At 38.6% G+C, this 19,625-nt stretch overlaps 1 protein-coding gene across 1 annotated transcript in view; it reads left to right on the top strand.

Moving 5' to 3' along the window:
• The first annotated feature begins 2,297 nt into the window (after window positions 1-2,297).
• LOC139151593 (trinucleotide repeat-containing gene 6C protein-like) overlaps window positions 2,298-19,625 on the top strand; it is a 109,369-nt gene continuing 92,041 nt past the window's right edge. Inside the window, 1 exon segment of the mRNA XM_070724501.1 lies at window positions 2,298-2,477. Within this exon segment, the coding sequence (XP_070580602.1) occupies window positions 2,417-2,477 (61 nt within the window). The 5' untranslated portion in view covers window positions 2,298-2,416.

Genomic DNA, 19,625 nt, shown 5'->3' with positions numbered 1-19,625 from the left:
TTCAGGTCTTCATCCATCCCCCGGACCGTATCCTATAAATGCGCAGCGCAGCGACAACAGGTGGGCGAGATGAATTCAACACATTACGCCCCACTCACATCACATGTATGGTGGCGGCGATGTGATGATTAAGCAGGATAGATAGTGTATTATCGTGACTCCAGATGATGAGATACCCTACACGGTCCCTGCGTAGAAGATCTGTCGTTAGGGGTGACATCAAAAGTTCAATGTCTGATAAAAAACACCCCAATTAAATTGTTGAATATTAATGTTGATCAGAGGTTTCCTTACTGTAATATAATCGCAATCATACCAATCCATAATCCAATAACACTAGGTCAAAATTTGTAAGACAATAGTTGTAAACATAGACACAAAACAGCAGAACAGACAGTAAATAGACGGTACAAACAAAGTCAAATTCATGAAATAAAGATATATGGACCTCTGGCCAAAAGACCAAGAAGTGATGTCAGGTGTTTCGAAAATAGTAAGCGCATCCTGCCCCACATGTGGCACCCGCCATATATCAATCTGTAAGTCAGATAGGTAGTGGTCACTAACTAAGGCCCAATGTCACCGATGCCATCAGTGATCATTAGTCGAAGAGAGATATTGTATTTATCTACCAGCTTGCGATACCTGCCAAAAAAGCGTTTGAATGTAGAGACAAGTCTTGTGATACTTCCACTCACACTTAAACATACTCAGGATTGGTGATATTGTAAAAGACAGTACAACATTATTCAAATGAAAAACACATCTATTTTATTCAAAAAACCTTTCGGTCTGTCTCTATAAATATAACACCAATATCAAAGTATCAAAGGGTCTCTGATCGATTTTGTTACAAAAGGAGCAAACTACATGCGCAATTTTATAGAATTCTACACCAAACCAAAGTAGGATATCGTTATATTGTTTCTGTTGGACAGAAAACTTTTTTGCGCTGTATAACCCCCCCCCCCAAAAAAAACAAAAACAAAACAAAAACAAAAACAAAAAAAACTTAAAGAATTAACATTTTTATCCGACATTGATTTATGATGTTGTCCCTTACTGGTATATGAATTTGACCACGACCATGAATGAGAATCATGACGACATGCAGTTGTTTTGCCTTCAAAGATATTACTTTTTTCAAATCGATTTTACCACAAACTACCACACATTTTGTTAACATCCAGCGAATTCTTCGAAATTGTAGTTCACCCTAATATTTTCACACAATTTCGGCTGAGTGGATCCTCACACCGACGTTTGACCACCCATCAGAACACTTCGTGGTCCGCCCCTCTACAAAACGCACGGCCAAAAGAGATATTGGCATGCACGTGTATTACAAAGTTTTCCAAAATATCGTTGATGAAGGACGCGTGTGTCCGAAGTCTCTGTGGTCGAGTATTGGTGATACACTACCATAGGCCTACAGGTAATTTGTAAATTTTCGAAAATTGATAAAAAACAAATAAAGTAACACTGAATAAAATTACACTTCAAACGCTGTGTACTTCAGGCTACTATCAGCTGTGAACACCAAAACTATAGGGATACGTTGCTTTGTTGCAGAGTCCCTTCACTGCGTCCATCCCTGTAGTCAACGTACGTGACGAGGAAAGTTCGTAATTCTTGCGTACGCTTACAACAGCTGTCATTGGTCGGACCCGTAGCAACTTTTCAAGAGGGATTGAAACCGCACGTGAGTTTTGTGTAGTTCGTAAATGGAAACTATTGAAAGTATACAACTTTCGTAAAAATAACCATTTATATGCAACATTTATTATATTTTGCCTAAATGATAAACTTCGAACAGTAGCCAACATCCAGCTCCCTTTTATGCGTGTGTTTTTTTCTCTAGAACGACTTATTTTCAATTATCTTGAACCATAGAAGAAGTACCAACGAATTGACATGGACAGTAAAACGTCTAAAACTAAAGACCACAAGGTTCTTCCAGAGACAGTGAAGGAAGGAAAGTGGATTATCTGGTGATGAATGCTGTATATCGATCGGTGCGCATGATAAGTAGGTGAACTTTTAAAGATTGTTGCCGTCTAGGGCACACCCGGAAAAATACGAGGATTTCGCAAGAAGAGCTCATTCTATGTTATTTGTAATTACCAATTTCATGGTAAAACATACCCAAACATTCTCAAAGTAACATTTAAATGCCCAAAAAATATGCTTTCGTTCATCCGTCATGTCACCTTATTCCGTGATAGGCTTCGAAGTACGCTGAACCTTAAACTTCTGAGGTATGCTGGGTAATTACCAATAACCCAGGGCCGAGGTAAATCCGCCGCCATATTGGATTAGAAATTGGTTCAGAAGAAGATTTTTGACTGATTTCCATCACAGTGGTGTGAATATCATCAACAGTTCCAATGTGTCTACCGTGACATTCGTCTCTATGATGTCTCAGGAGAAAGAAAGCAGCTATGAAGTACTTGGCCTAGAACCGAATGCTTCGCAAAGTGAGTAAATTCAAGTGGACTTCATAGGGCAGGCGTACATAATAAGTGCGAAGTTGACGCAGTGTCGGCGATGTTATGACATGACCAAAATACCTGTACTATTTTGTGGCTAGGAGTTGGTGTTAGCTTTTGATCATGGTTTCAGAGCGTTCCAAGGCAAGAAATAACTTGTCTGTATGAAACAACCAAGACCGGGTCGAAAAAGTTCAAAGTTAAGGCATGTGCATACCGCAACATCGCTTTGTTTTCATGCTATTGTCGCGGCGAAACCGCAATTATTTAGTTGAGGCATTCGTAACAGCTGCAGGGGCGACAGGGGCCAAACGCTACGTAAACAGTGCCATGGTTGGAGGGACACCCTATATGCATCGTAGCGACTAAGGCCACAAAAACTATCGTAATTTCACAGGATGTCTAATTCGAATTCGTTTCAGAAACTGTACTTAATTTTTGTACGAATTCGACTGTTCTAGTGTAAACCATGTCGTGCTCCGGAAGAATATACGGGCGCGTGATTTGCAGGGGAAGCCATTTACTTGACCCCCAACACGGGTCACTCGGTGCAGTCCATGGTCATTTTGAAGAGCAGTGACAAACCCAGTCAATCAGTGCATAGTGCAGCTTTCGGAAGGATAACTTGAAGTTTAGGAATAATTGCCTATAAATATGTATTTGAATCGGACAAATGTTTGTTTTGGGACACTTGGAGGGACTATGTTGTAGGTTAAAAATGTCCCAGGATAAGATATCTGTGCACAGAGTCACCACAGGGCTTCAATTTAAGACCTTTGTCTATTGAAACCCAAATTTCTAAATGTGTATAATAATGAAATTTTGCAGCAAGTTATCAATTTTGCAAACATTGAATATTATAGAAGCATCGAAAATATTCATACTAGTGATTTTCACATAAATATTTTATTTTTGGAATCTAATGAATACAAAAGTTGAAAGCAGTCACTGAGCATTATCATACATATCTAACATTGAAGTACATCTGTAGCAAGTCTATAGCATGTAGATTTTAATATGGTTTTTCAATAACATGTGAAAAAACTTCAGATGCGCATATGTCTGTGGGTAGTTTTAATAACTCTATCATCATATTATTAACATGGTAACTTTATTGCACAACAAATAACATATCAGAAGCTGTATTTTGGTTTGAGATAACATATTCATCTGAAATATTTAAAAACAATGTTACTGCCTGTAGGTGATAAGCACCTGTTAATTTTTAACAAATTTTTTCTTTATAAAATTCTTGCACCTGTGTCGGAATGTTTTGATGGAGTTTTCTGTGGTTAGAGTGGCTTTGAGTGCTAGGGCAATTGAGGCTACTGTACTGTGCGTGTTGTAATTGCATTCGTCTGTGAGCGGTATGACCTACGTAGCCCTTGTGTCACTGACAACAGTTATAAATGACCCTCTGACTCATATCCTTTGAGCCGATATTCTGCAAATAGGACAGGATGATCCAGAATCTTGAAAATATTGCATATTATCAAACGTCAGTAGGATGGCAAGATGATTAGAGAACTCAAATTATATCAAATACCATTTTAAAACCCAAGTCACGCTTTAGCATTGTCCAATTACAGCCAAGACTCTTGGAAAAGACTAGACAGAGAAGGTCACTTCACTAATTTTGCAAATGATAAAATCCAGTGTAATTGCTGCGCGATGTGCTCAGCATGCAAGTCTGTAGTCTCTAACCTTGACGACAGGTTCATTGAAACTTCAATCAAATCAAAGAGCTGTTTAAGTTCAGATCAGAAATTTATTCAGAGGACCTACATGACATACGTGTCTTTCCGATTGGAGAAATGTTTCATATTTTGTAGGTTTTTTCTCAAATTCCTGAAAACTCTTTTAGTCAGTGCCAGGCAATACAACATGTTGCTTTGTGTCGGCAGAGTAATATCAAAGGTGCCACTGTTTAGACTGAGGGCAGCCTTGATTGTATCAGGTTTCTGTGGTCATTGCCAACTCAATTACTATGCTTTACTTGATTTTCATGTGTCAATTAACCCTTTTGAGTGACAAAGTAAAGTTTTGTCGAATATATAAAATGTTATCCAGGCCATTTTCTCCTAAACATTTTTTTTCATTTTTTTTCCCACAATTTTGTTCAAAAATTGTAGTCAATGAAGGGTAATGCCAATTGAGCTCAAAATTATCAAAAAAGTACAGTAAAATTCCTAAAAATAGGTAAAATGTTGCATTGGAATACTTTGGGGAAAATTACAGCACAATAATTCATCACCACTATGTGTGCAAAAATAGTATTCAGGCCGTCAATGAGTACATATGGTTTTTAAAGAATCAAGTGAAAGAAAAAAAATAAATATTATCATAAATTTTGTAGTAAAGTCCTGGAAAACAGAATCCTGAATAATGTCAAAATAAGGTTTGAGGACGCATTGTTGATGAAGTTGACTCAAATTATTGTTACTTATTTCACTATCATAATTGAGAAGGAATTAAGTAAGTAAAATCACAATAGTTTTGAATCCACTCAGAACATGTGATGTTCTGAACAGTCATGGTGTACATTGGCTAATTTTGTCTTGGCTTTCAAAGTTTCTTCAATTACAGATATGTGGATCTACCAGAATCACATTTTTGAAGATTTCTTGTTCAAATATTTCGATCTATTGGATGAGGAAATAATCTTTTGCAATTGTGTGTGAGTAACTGAAATCTGTTTCATTGGAGATGAAAGTTTCAATGTTTTGTTCTTTGGGTATTTTTTTCTTTTCTCTTTTGAAACGAGGTTTGGTAACAATTGCCTATTCTTGTAGTGTTATCTGTTTCTCAATGACCCAAAAGTAAAATAAACACTAAATACCCAACCACCCAGGGGTAAAATCCAGGATATGACTGACAACACAGTTAACAATGTGAAGATTAATCGGTAGGTTACCCTGTAACATCGGCAGATTGATTGAGTAGGTGGCATGGTTGTAATTGTGTAACATTACTTGATAGTCTGTATAATAAGAGAATTGACTGTGAACAGAAAGCATCCCTGTCTGCTCCAGGTACCCGTGTGTTTGTTACGTATACATGACTAACTAAATGTAAATATAAACAGTTTTGCTTGGCCAAGCAGAGGTCTTAGGCGCCATTAGCGTATCCAGCCCTTTGGAGTAAGCTTGAGACTTTAAGTATTTGCAGATTCTCACAATACAGATTTATCACTGTTAGTTTGAGAAAGTATAGAAGCCAGTGAAATGTTGAAACTGTGCAAAAGTAGGCTGAAATGTAATGTTTGTTCGTGTGCTATTCCATTGTGGACCAACCAGCTAGGTCTTTCTATTTAAGTTACGGGAGACAGATGTGAATGGACAGTCGACCAAGGGGGGTTTATTCACATGCCTGAACTTGATGGAAGTGTAAGCTTAAAGGGCTGGTGGGAAAAATAACCTGTCTGTGTACACTAAGTGTCTACCTTGTCACTTGTATGTTAACACATGAATGCTGGTATTCAGCGCTATTGTTCGGTGAGAAATGCGAGGAGTGAATCTGATTATCATACATAATTTTCCACCTGAAAACCCTAATGCATAGGCTTATTGTGTAGTCCCCAGATTGAAAAGCAGCAGTGAAGAAAGTGTGAAAATGTTTCAAAGAGTCCATTCTCCGTCTGCCTCAGGTTCTTAAATGGACATTGGTTTTGATGACACCAAATCCGACTTATTGTGGTTTTAAATTTTGTTCTCAACATCAAATTTGTTGTGTAATACATTTGCTAGGTACTGTCACTGCAAACCTACAAGGGAGATTTTTTATTCAAAAACTGCTTAGGTTCTATCATTTCGGCAGGATGGTTGGCTGTTACAAAGATATAAATTTTGAATTCTTTGAACTTGAATTTCAGTGGTCAGATCCAATGGAAAATAGCCATTGGGATTTTTATGGTGTAACCTTGGAATTCATTGTTGAAAGGATCAGTACAAACATTCTTGAAATTTCTTGGTACAGTATTTCAACAAAATGTTTGCCAAATTCTCTATCGTGTGAGTCCCTACTAGGTTACATTTGTGTTAAACTTTTTAAAAAAATATTGAAAATGTTCAAATGTCTTCTGCTTCTCATTTTGTTAGATTGGTCAAGTTTTCTTTCAATCACGCAAACATTTTGTAATTTTAAGTGTGTAACATGTTTTTTGTTGACAGTGCCACCCCAGTGTTGTTTTTGCTAAATTTCGCAACATGGGCAATTTGCTTCAGACCATTGCAACAGTTCCACTGTTTGTAATTCTAACTGCATCGAACCGAACAAACTGAAACCATTTAAAATTTACCAGCCAGTACCCCTTCCTATGAAAGTGACTTGCATTCTCTGCCTATTAGTACAGCTTGAGCGGACGTATAGAAATTTGCATAATTCAATAGGCTGCAGAGCCTCGTTCTGAACGTAAACAAGCAATATGTCGGAATACACGTCGTTCGAGCGACTTGGTCGTGAAAATGGGCTCGAAAGCTCACAAATATGATTATTTAATGCGAAATTGAACATGCTATGAGGTAATGTACACTTTTGAGAGTAATTTCATCGTATCTATGCATGATAGAAATAAATACTAATGATAATTGACAACTGAATTCGTACGTTGCAATGATGGTTTATACCTCTCAGCTGTGTGCTATTTTTAGACTGTGACCCGAAACACACTGATACAGGTCTTGAACAAAAATAATACTTGTTGTGTCAAACCACTTGCTATTGAACAACGCTTGTGACAAGTTTCGTGAATTTCTGACAGTGCGCATATATTTGCGGCATGATTTCATGATGCCATGTATGCGCTGTTAGTGTTACCGTACAAGGCCGATCGTACAGCCCAGTGTACGCGTGTACAGCGTACAACGCTATGGCACTGAAACTCGCCTTTATGCTATCGGACTTCAGTCAACATTGACGAGTTGAAACATGGTAACTGAACAGTGATATACTACCCGTTACCAGTGAAAAGGAAAACTGTGACAAATCACGGTCACTCAAATCCACTCTTACAACGATATTATTATCTTGAAAGGCTGAGGGGTCAGTAAAATCAGGCGTGGGAATGTCCGACCACCACATCCTGCATCGACTCCAAACAGACAGACACTGACAGTTGACAATGACCGAATACAAGAGAAGTCGGCCAGTACAGTATGCACCCTATTAGAATATATGCTCCATATTAGTGTTTCTTTTTTGAAGTCTCAGTTAAGTTATATACGAAAGCGATCTAAATGTCATTCATAAGATGAGCGTAATGTTTGCAAACTTCACAGATCACAGTTCAACGCACGTATGGGTAAAATTAAAGATGGCGGTGTATCGCGATCGTGGTAGCGAGTTTTGCAGTCTTCGTCATAGTTACACTTGAAGTTCGTTAAAAAGTCATAGGAGATGGCGAAGCAACTTAGTTAAGAGTCATCAAGCCATGAATTTTACTGAAGAAATGGCATAATGTTTGCCTGAACTTTAATACGGTACGCGCGCGATCTGCAGAAACACGGAGGCAGACCGTACATGTTTTGCAGGGTGGACGGACGTGGGAGCTCTTCGACTTTGAGTTGTTTTCTGAATGTTCGTAGTACCCGGTAGTATTAAACCGCAAAATAACAAAACTATGTAGTAAAAAGTTAAAATTGTTTGGCATATTCAACTGTGAAGAGAATGCGTATGCAATCATATTGCTTTGTTGCGAGTGGCAGACTTCTCCTGGCCGAGTCCCACTGCACTGGCCGAGTTGGTCGGCACCATCGGCGCTGGCGATGGCCGAGTTCGCAACTGCCCGACTTCTCCGGTTACCCAATGGAATATTGGTAGCCAATGCCTACGAGGACTACCGCGAAATTGTAACCCAAGCATCAAATATAAATATAACATAAGTTGGATTGACAACAGTAAAATATGTGATATTGTGCATCTTTGGGCCTAAACAATTTGTAAACGTGAGCAAGGCGTCAGCGGAGTGCAACACGTTCCTCACTATAAGCGGCCATCTTGTCTTCTGATGGCGGGACGGTGTACGACCTACGAGGCCAAAGCAGTGATTTGCAGGGCATGAACAAGAATAAAACTAAGTTAGGGGGCTTAAATAATGATTAGACTGTCTAACTATGTAAAAATTTCACAAGAATCAGCTGTGCATGTAGTTGCGGCAGCTCAAAAGTAGGCCTATGTTTAGCGAGCCATAGATCGACAATACACACATAGCACCAAAAGTAAGCCGTAGAAGTTGATAAAAATTCATAGGCACAAACTTAACTGCTTTATATGACCATAGAAACGTCTCTGATATCACGATGCTGAAGTTATTTTCGTATTCGTTTTCGTATTCGTTTTCGTATTCGTATTCGTATTCGTATTGGAGTCACTGACAGAAATTGTTATTTCTAGTCCAGGTTTCAGGTATGAAACGTGCAATATACGATATTTACTGAGGTTTAAATATTGTGATAATTTGATTCGTAATTTCATCTGCCAAATTTGGTTAAATTTACATAAATTTGCATTTGTAGATTTTAAAGAATTTGTTCACTTCATTTTATTTGAAAAAAAAATACTTAAAATCGGTTGGAATCTGGTAAGGCAGCATCTTCGCTTGCCAATGTCTCTTGACCGGGCAGCTGGATGCACCCCGAAATCAGGTGGTCAGTGCCAAGTAATGGGACTCGTGAGAGCGGATGCAAAGGAGCTGCCCTGGACTGTACCATTGTTTTGCGGGGAGGGCAGATTTTTGTGAGGCGCTGCAAAACGGGTGACTGTTGAAAGCTATGATGAACGGGGGACTTGTCAGGACAACCATCTGAATAAAAAAATGTGAAAATTGTTATATCCGGTCATCCTTTTGGACTCACTTTAGAATGATCATATCCATTTACAATTTGTATTTCAAGTATTTTACTTGATTTTGATATGGCTCTACGTAGACCTGAAATAAATTATAATAACAATACATAAATACTTTACAAAACTCAGGGAGTGCGGTAAGGCAAAAATTACAAAATTGCAAGTTACGACTAAGTTGTACGTGCTGCTACAGGGGAGAAAGTAACAGAAATCAATGACAATAGGTAGTTTATCTTTCAGAGTAAAGATGTGAGCAATAATAACATAAAACCGGACCGACCGATAATTCATGTATTACATTCAATCAGGGCTCAAAGTAGCGACCATTTTCAGTCGCATAGGCGACCAAATTTTATGAGATTGCGACTGAATTTTTTTCAAGACATTTCTCCATACCGTATACGTGATCAAATACAACATATATTCGCTCAGTGTTCACGGAGCATTGTCCTGAAAGGCCACGACCCCAAAATACGCATTGAATAAGCATAGCCGTTGAGCGGAGTTACTCAAAGGTTTGAGCGCGTTCTCTCCCTGCACAGCGCTGCCAATGTGTCTGCTGATGTTATCTTGAATGATCTGTCAAAATATCCATGAATTTAATGATAAATTTTACTACAATCCAATCAAGTATCAGAAGCAGTTTTAGTGCTGTCACATCATTTCAAATGAACCAATCATAATCCAGCATAAAATGTCATCAAAATATAGCTGACAAGGGAAAACAAGCAACCAGTAACTGCAACATGTTTCATGCGTTCACGTGCGTAATGAATATTTGCGTTAGTGGCATGTGACCGGCTAGACCATTTCCGGAAATCGTCCTTTGGAAAGCAGATCAAAGCATCGATTTCATCAAGCTTGGACTGGAGTTATATCCTGTTTCATAAAGGTTTTTGTTTTCAGCTAGATCTAAATAGCAAGCAACTTTGTTGAAATATCATGGCAAATCTGCCGGGTAGCGACTGCAATTATGTAGAACCATGGAGGTAGTAGAGAACAGACCATGGATGGGACTGTGGCGATGACCTCAATGACCCGAGCGAGTTCGATACACGCCACAAGTACCGCTGCGATATCACAGCTAGGATTAAATGCGCATATACGTTTGAGTTTTGTTCTCTTGCCTACAAAATATCTATCGAAAAGTGATAGTTGCTGCATTTCTATTCAGAGTTTTTGTTGAAAAAAGTAGCTATCTACGGCTAGCGGCTTAATTGGTCCCCCAAAATAGTACTGCTGAAAGTTTTTGGAGTGACCTGCAGAACGGAGTTGTAGAGCGGGGCAAACTGCGTAACACTAAAACTGGATCGCACAGTAACAAATGACGGAAACCGATCGAGCCAGTTTGCGACAGCTACTAGACTAGCTGAAGTCTATTTATCATAGAGTACAGGTATTTCTCGATATTTCGCGATACAAATTAATTTCCATGCATTCTGGTGTATCTTATCAATACGCAAGTTGATCAACATGTTCTGGCAATGACAGTTGACGCAAACGCAAGGAAAGAAAAAGAGATGGGCCGTACTGAAATAAAGACTCTGACAACAGCTCACACATTAATTTAATCTTTATTAGGGAAACAAATGTACCGATCGGGACATAGGCCTATGATACCATTTATTCATCTCGTTTTCTTTTATGACGCTTTCCCACATCATATGAGATGATATTTCTTTGCGACAGCAGTCTAAATATAGCATGTCATCGACTTAGGGGCATGCGATAACGTTGAGCCCTGCATTCACTGTCGTTGTGACGATCACTTTCTCAGAGATATCAGTTTAAAACAAGAAAATTACCTTTTAAGTTTACAACTCATCAAATTGGGCGGGTCAGCTAAATTTCCATTATCGATACTAATGATGTCAACAGAATGTTTAAGTTGGTTGTTGTGATAGAAGTTAATACGAAAACGAATACGAATACGAATACGAAAATGATGTTTGTTTAAAAAATCTTTCCTCCAAAGACTACTACTGGCCCACAGGCGCTAATAGCTTGGTAGTCTGCTAAATAGATCGATTTTCGGCTCGATCTATCGATCCCGTGGTCAGTATGCCCGCCACTGTAACCTAGTGAGTATTTTGGTTACAATGGCGCGCATATCGACAACGGGATCGATAGATCGAACCGAAAATCGATCTATTCAACAGACTACCCAGCTAAGGAGTGCCTGTGTACTGGCCGTTTGTTTTTAAAATCTCTCCTCTAATTATAGCAACGATATCTTTCAATCTAGGGCCTAAAAAGATTGGATCTTTTTCAACTTACATTCTCAAATATTGAAGTATTGATATATTGTCATATAAATAGCACTTTATCTTCTGTAAAGACAGAACTTTTATATAATACGTACGAAATTTGGACTAAAAATAAAAAATTTTGTCAGTGACTCCAATACGAATACGAATACGAATACGAAAACGAATACGAAAACGAATACGAAAATAACTTCAGCATCGTTCTGACATCGTTTGTTGGGAAAAAATGGGCTGAAATGCCCCCCAAAAAACAGGAAAATCACACTAACGGTCAAGTAGAACAGCGCCCTCATCACTTCCATTTGAACGAAATTCTAATATAAATATGCAAATAGGGGTATCTCCGCTCAGCTGAGTAAGTATTACACACAGTTGAAGCTTGCTTGTCCTGTAGAAAAGTCACTGTTGAATCAACACCTGTAGATCAAATTTCTCTGTAAATTTAAGATACCTTTTTAACTTGACTGAATTGCAAGGATCTAACAGGATTGTCAGTGATTGATGTATTTCCGTATACTGCTGTATTTGATCAATTTGTGGAATTGATCAACAGGTGGGTAATTCTTACAGAGCAACTGTCAATGGCATACTTTTCATATTTACTACAGGCCCCCTTACTTTTACACGGTAGGTGACTGCATGGCTTTTACTTCAGTCACTGAAGTAGATATTTGTGTCCAGAATAAAATTATGTGGTTGTGCTGAAGTACATGGGTCATCAGGGAACCATATGCAGATTATATATGTACAACAGTCATGTTATAAACGATAAGAGGACCAAATTCAGCAGTTTATAACTGAATATTTCATAACACTCTCAATTTTCCATTTGTGATTGATTTCCAGATCTTATCTGTCTTGTTTTTGTCTCCTTTTCTTGGCAGACATCTTGGCTCTTCATTGCCATTGCAAGTTGTCTCAGTGGGTAGGGCTCTATAAAAGTGCTTTTTACACATATTACTTGGGACCCCAGAATGGCATATGCTCACCAGATTGTAAACTTGTGAAAGACAGGACCACATACTTAAATGCTTTTATAATGTTGAATAGGTATAGCGCTTTGGTCAATGTTCTTGCTGATTCATCTGAATGTCATCATGCCTGTGGCACCATGTGGAATAGCCCCAGGGCCATTGCTTCTGTTCGAAGAAGAAAATGGCACAATTGACAGTTTTATTTAGTCAATGCTTTTTCATTGTCTTTTGATATATGTATGCCTGAAACTAATAGTTTGAAAGAAAAAAAGTTCATGTACCACATGTCAGGGAAATTTTGCCTCTCTAAGAAGCAGGAGATCTGTCTTGTTAGGCAGACCTGGCTGAAATACTGTCTGACTCACAGTCGCCTGTTTTTGAAGGAACTACTTTGCTTATCATTATACATGTAATTACGGTAATTTAACCCTTTTCCTGCCGAGCGCCCTTGTCCGTTATTTTGCCAAGTCAGTAGAAAACCGCCCCATAATATGTGCCTGCAAAAGATTGGCTCTCCTGCATGTTATCCTGCCAGGCATTTTGGCAGAAATCGCCCATTTTCAGGGTTGTTTTAGCCGTACTTACACGTGTTAGACTTTGATAATTTCTACATGCCCGTAGACAGGGGAAGGAGCTCAAGGGTTACTGCAGAAAAAAATTGAGGTCACCGGCTTTGTTTGCCCCTGGGAGTGCGTCATTTTATTGCCGTTTCATGTTTATTTATTCGGAAATAAACTCCTTCAGTATTACGCACGTCCGCTAGGCACAAACATCACCTCACTCGTCTGTTAGTCAGAGACCCTGAGGGTCGTGCTAGGGGTGCAGCAGCACCGGCAAACCTGTCCTGTTTCCCCAGGGTAGGGTCAATTGAATACGTACCTTCAACGACTTGGCAGTGTAGCACAAAAACTACGTTTTTGCCGTTGTATTAACGACATGGCTGAGCCATTGAAGCACAGCTCCACGTAGTTTAGCCAGCTCAGTTGGGAGTTGGTTTATGAGTGTTACCGTTCATTACTGACTTAATCGAGTGGTCCTCAGTCAGGTACGGGTTTGTACCGACATGGCTTGGGCTGCAGCTAACCAGTGATAACCAGTCACTACACCCAAGTCTTCAGTTCACTTTTGCGATGCACGGGTGCAACGCAATATGCTTCCATTGTTCTAGCCATCGACGTGTCCACATGCCTGGCAGCCATATTGTACTGCTAGCTGGTTTGCATAACAAAAGCAGTCCCTGCTAACTGCAAGCGGTATCCCCATAGCATTGACCTTATGTCACCTTTTGAATTCTCTGTACGCAAACAGCGTACGTAGTTACCAATGCGTCGGCAAGAGGATACGTTTGCCTGCAAACCAGAGCCAATACTGGACGATGGAATAAATAAAAATCCAAAGCGACGTCCATTGAATGGCACGGCAAGGCGGTGAAAGACGTTGCCTGGCTTGAACTTGCAGAGCTGAAGCCCAGCTTAGTACGTCGGACACCAGTTTGTAATGGTATTTCCGAGTCGTTCATATCCGTTCCATCGGAGGAACAAGTCAAGCCGTCCCGTCAAAAATACGTTCTCATTTTCAGTCACGCACAACTGAATAAGTGACTTTCGTCTCGCCCCATCGGCATATCTGCCAAGTCGTTTGCAAGAGGTAGCCTTCTACATTAGCATTGCCGAGTTGGTCAAGTTCGGCAGCAATCTCTATAGTGCCAGGCAGCCAAGTACGTCCAACTCCGCCAGAAAACGTCACCATGCTATCCTGCCAAATCCGCTAAAAAGCGGTAAAAAAAACCCCAGCCCCCCTCGGGTGTGGGGGACTGGCAGACAGGTTTCTGCACCTTTCCCTGTCTATCGACTCCCTGCGAACCCATTTAGAGGGGAAAAGGCGTTCCTTGTCAGAAAACCTCTCCTCGGATGACCCCTAAACGCACAGGGGATAGCCAAACGTAGTGCCGTCGACTTGGCAGGAAAGGGGGTACCCAAAAAGGGCCCGATTTCCACCGGGTTGGGAGAATAACGGTCACCAGTGCTTAGATTCTGGCTACACCGAATTTCAAGAGGATTTTCACCGACTTGGCAGGAAAAGGGTTAAAGGATTCACATTGCCCATGTCTGCAACATGAACTACCCTGTGAACCCTGGGTAATGTTTCACATTACTGCATAGCGTGTAGTGATATTGTGAGGGAATATTGAAATAATTAAGTGAATTTTGCTTTTAACGAGGTATATTTGCTAGCAATGGTATTTTTCACTTGTACTCTTGTAAAATTGTAAGCAAGACTTTTCTTTTGCATTTTGTCAAATGAACTGTATGTTATTCTGACGAAGGATAGTTTTTGTAGTTTTCGTCTGTGTGATACAGTATTTCTGAGGATCCCAGAGTCTGGCAGATATAATTAAAAAGTGCTCTCAAGAGTCAGGTAAAAAGTGAAGAACTTGAACATGATTATCAATGTTTTAGATAATTTTTTTCACAAATTACAGTTAAACTTGTAGGACTTTTAAAAAGAATTATAATTGTGTCATAGTCAGGTAGCAGTTCTGATGTACATCATAATTCCTACAGTAAATGTTCAAAAAATTAATTAATTAATTGTAGATCCTTTTATGTATAGTGAATCTCATGCAATAGTTATCAAAATATATAAATGTCCAAATTTAAAATCTCCCGTCAATGATAAAATACGAGGTACATGTTTGAAATTTTTCCGAAGATGTAGGTCAGCTGACAAGCTGAAAACTGGGCCTTCATACCTCTGCCAACGCAAGTAGAAACTGCATGCATTTGCTCAACACTTCATACATTTAATAGAAGAAGTTTTAAAAGCTTGCAACTGCTACCCCTTTAAGTTTGTGAACTACTCAATCAGTAAAATACTAAATAAATCTGATTATTGTATAAAGGTTAGCTTTCATTTACAAATTGGTTTCAGCAGGGCAGAGATGTAGGAACATTTGAAAATGTTCTTCAATAGGTTACACACTGTAAGTGTGGTTCTGTAACTTTCTATTCTGACAAAGACTGATACAATTTGGTCTTCAGAAAAAAGTGAATGGTTAAACTTCTTGTATTCATTATTGATCTGTTTTGTGATCCTGTAATGAATATTGATCCTCTTCCAGCCAAGCTGAAACTTGTTTAACACCTGTTTGTGTTACGATACTGCCAAAAGTGTGAAGGTATATGAATATAACTCTGCAATTTTGATAATAAATTGAAAATTGATATGAGCAGGAGATGGATGGCATGGCACAAGTGGAAAACACATTTAGGTTGAACGAAGATCATCAGATATTCAGCACACTTTGAGCTATTAAAAGTCAACTTGCAAGTTGTTACTCTGTAACCCTCCTTGGAGATTGACAATTGACAGCATGATAAATAATCTTTGCATCTTTCCGTGTACTTGTACTGGGTTGTGCATGCCATTGCTTCAGCATGAGTCACACATCCTCCTAAGTTTGTGCAGAGTTTCATAAGGTATAGCAGTCAAGCACTAGGTAAATCTGATATTCAAATCATGGCTGGACAGATACAAGAAATATTTTGAAAGGTTTCCGAGGGGTTGCTGTTCATGTCATTTCAACAAACGATTGTTGAAGTATGTATCTTAGATATTAGAACGTGCTTTGTCGGAGAAGTGAAACGTGAAAATAACATCTGATGCTGATAAAAAGGACTTAAAGAGTTATTTCTGCTGATGTGCAGCTGGCTCGGAAGGTTATATCTGATTGGTCCATTAGTCCGAGAATAAACAAGTTACTTTGCATTAGTTAACTTCTGTATTCTTGTTTAGGAAAAATTCAGGCTTTAGCCATGCAATCCAAAAAAAGCAAGTTTTGAAGTTTGCCAAAGTACCTTTCATTTGCCAGTTATGAGAAAGAATCATGAATTAGACATTTATTAAGTACATGCTGAATACTGTCATGGTGCTGTTATAGGGTTTACTATTAAAAATTCAAAAAAAGTACCCATATACATTTTGTTTTTAACTAAAAGAAGTTAACCCAGCACAATTTGATTTGATGATTTTTGTACTGAAAAGATTTTAAAATTTTTAAATTTTTTTTTGTTTTTTTCTGTGCTGACCTACTTTTTTGCTTTCCTGACTTTGAAGCCACTTTCTTTAATGGCAAATACCCCTTTCTCCTTGTCACAAAACTTTGCCTAAATGAGATTAGCTCTTTTGGTAGTGAAAATACCCATAAATATTGTTAAAGTGTCAGCTGTTTTGTCTAACTGATAATACTTTGTACCTTAGAATAGCATCCCTTGTAACCTTTCTGTTACATCATTTCTCAGCAATTCTTTTAGCTTTGTGATGTGTGAACTTTGTGTATACCTGGTCTATCATATTTGGTGTAGAGTAAGTAAACATGCTGTTTCAATTCATGGAAACAAAGGGTATATATTTTATTCAGGTTGGAATGTTAAACAGCAAATAGTTTTGTTGACAAGATCAGTGTCACCAAAAGTATTTAGAAAATTTAAAGTTCATCAGTATTTAATGTTACAGTACTAAGTAGAGTAAGAGATGCTGTACATGTGGCTGACTTCTGTTCATGTTTACAGTTGGTCAAATAATTCAGTTGCCACCTTCAGATGTTGCATAGTTTGGTTGTTTTGGAAGGAAGTGCGGCGGACATTAACAGCAAATGGCATACGCTTCCCACTCTGGCCTTTTGTCACTTGATGAAGGCACTTATATTGAGTCATTATTCTGAATTGCATGTCTTGGAAGTATGCCGGAAGTGTTGCCATCCCTCCAGAGACCTTTCCTGGCAAATTCATGATGTCACTCAAAGATGTGTCCCAGATAAGTGATAATTGTTTGACTGATGCAGATATAATTATATAATAACATTTTTGTCATTTTATTAAAACTGATAAGTCCCCTGTAGGTCACTGAAATTGTTTTTTCGCTGGAGAACATCCAGACGCCTTGGTCAGTATATTTTTGTTATTGATGTATTTGCTGTGTTCAAGTGTCAAGCCTCTGCTATCTTATCTTGCTGGTTCTTTAATGTAGCAAGATTAGATAACCACCTTGATCTACCTGTATCATTTTGTTTTTTCCTTTTGAGCTAACTGATATGGAGTGGAGTGCGGCATATTCTAAACTGAAGGTTTCAACCTCAGTCAACATCAAAAAAGGCCGGTCATATGTAGAACTGATAACAGTCATGTTTAGCTTAAAAACTGATAATACAAAAGTTGTCCTGAATCTAGGGGTCAGGTCCTACCTTCACAAGGCAATGGTACCGAGTAGCATATTGACATAAACATTTATGGCCGTCTAAACTTGCCTGGTGTTTTACATTCTGCCGAGACTCAAGGTCTCCTTCTCCCACTCTTTCCAGCCGGCAAAGGTCCCACATCCTGCTCTTCTCAGAACTTACTTCCTGTGTTACATTATACACGTATTCGCCGATGGAATACATTACACTGCGGATAGAATACATTACACTGCGGTATACTATTGCAATGAGCAAGTAGATCTAGAATACTGACATGTCTTGACATAAATCTGATGGGGCTCACCAATTATCCAGACATCATTATTACAAGCCGTACTGTAAACTGCGAACTATGGCAAGCCAAGTGTTGCAAAATTCAAAAAACACATTTTTGTGTTCTAAGTTTTCATGTTTGTGTTCAAAAAATTTATGTTTATGTTCATAAAAACCATGTTTATGTTCTTAAAATGTATGTTTATATTCTTAAATTGTATGTTTATGTTCATAAAAATCATGTTTATGTTCTTAAACTGTATATTCATGTTCATAAAAACCATGTTCATGTTCTTAAAATGTATGTTTATATTCTTAAATTGTACATTTATGTTCATAAAACCATGTTTATGTTCTTAAATTGTATGTTTATATTCTTAAATTGTATGTTTATGTTCATAAAACCATGCTGTTATTCAAACTTTCATGCTTATGTTCATGAAGGTCATTTGTTTGTTCATTGAACAAATTTTATGTTCATTAAAACACTGCTTATGTCCATATCTCCCTGTTAACACTGAGGGCGCTCTGGAGTTAGCAGCACGAGACAGCTATGGCGCGGACATCAGCAAGTTACACCGCATACAGCGAGAAAGTGGGCTTTACGTGTGCTTAAAAGCAAAGCTTAGCACATCGTGGATCTAGACAAGTAGAGCGTGCTCGAAAACGGAAATCGATCACAAGTTTGTACTAAATACGGCTGTTCTTGGCGGAGAAACTGCACACTCTCATTCGGAGGCGCAACCAGCGGTTTAACGTTGTAGGCCTAAATGTCTACGCACTTTCGAAGTCCAAAGTCAAGACTCAGGGCTGTGGGAGGCACTCTGATCCGATGTAGAGATGGGTCTGTCACAAGTGAGGGGAGGACCACACAACAAAATACCCTAATACGATAAAGGGAGAACCATTTGATTTCGGGGGGGCATGGAGGATTTTGAGAAAATAAATTTGTCACCAGGTGAGATAGAAGAAAAAAAATGATCCTGTCATGGCCTGAGAAAAAAATTGTCATAACAAACAGAAGTGAAAAAAAAATTGTCACAATGCATCAGAAATTCGCAAAATTTGGGAACCTTATTCTCATGTATTCTTTGCCGGCGCGCCGCCATAGGCGGCGCAAATGTTTTTACCACAAGCAATTCTTATGTTTTTTTCCCCAGCACTTATGATATAAGCATGCACTACATAGGTCTACTTTACACCTCAGTACACTCAATGTTTTTCCTTCTCTTTTCTGACCCAAGAAATCACATTGGAGGATTTCTGTTGCAATATCTCAATGGCATAGGCACTATCTAAAGGGGACTATTTGACTTCTGTAAATTGTTAAAATTTAAAACACAAGACAGGAGTCAATAAACTAGTGTTAAAACCAATATATTAATTCTCTCAATATAAATATGTTATAAAGATGAACAAGTTAACAATGAAAAAGTGAGGAACAACAATATAATGAAATAGAATGTGAGAGCCTTGTTTCTCTGACCACAAAAGATAACATCTTCCCTGAGAACTTACATCGATGCTTGGTCATGTTGATTAT

This window comes from Ptychodera flava, chromosome 15, assembly GCF_041260155.1.
Source record: "Ptychodera flava strain L36383 chromosome 15, AS_Pfla_20210202, whole genome shotgun sequence".
Taxonomy (NCBI): domain Eukaryota; kingdom Metazoa; phylum Hemichordata; class Enteropneusta; family Ptychoderidae; genus Ptychodera; species Ptychodera flava.
This window is presented reverse-complemented; position numbering and strand designations above follow the sequence as displayed.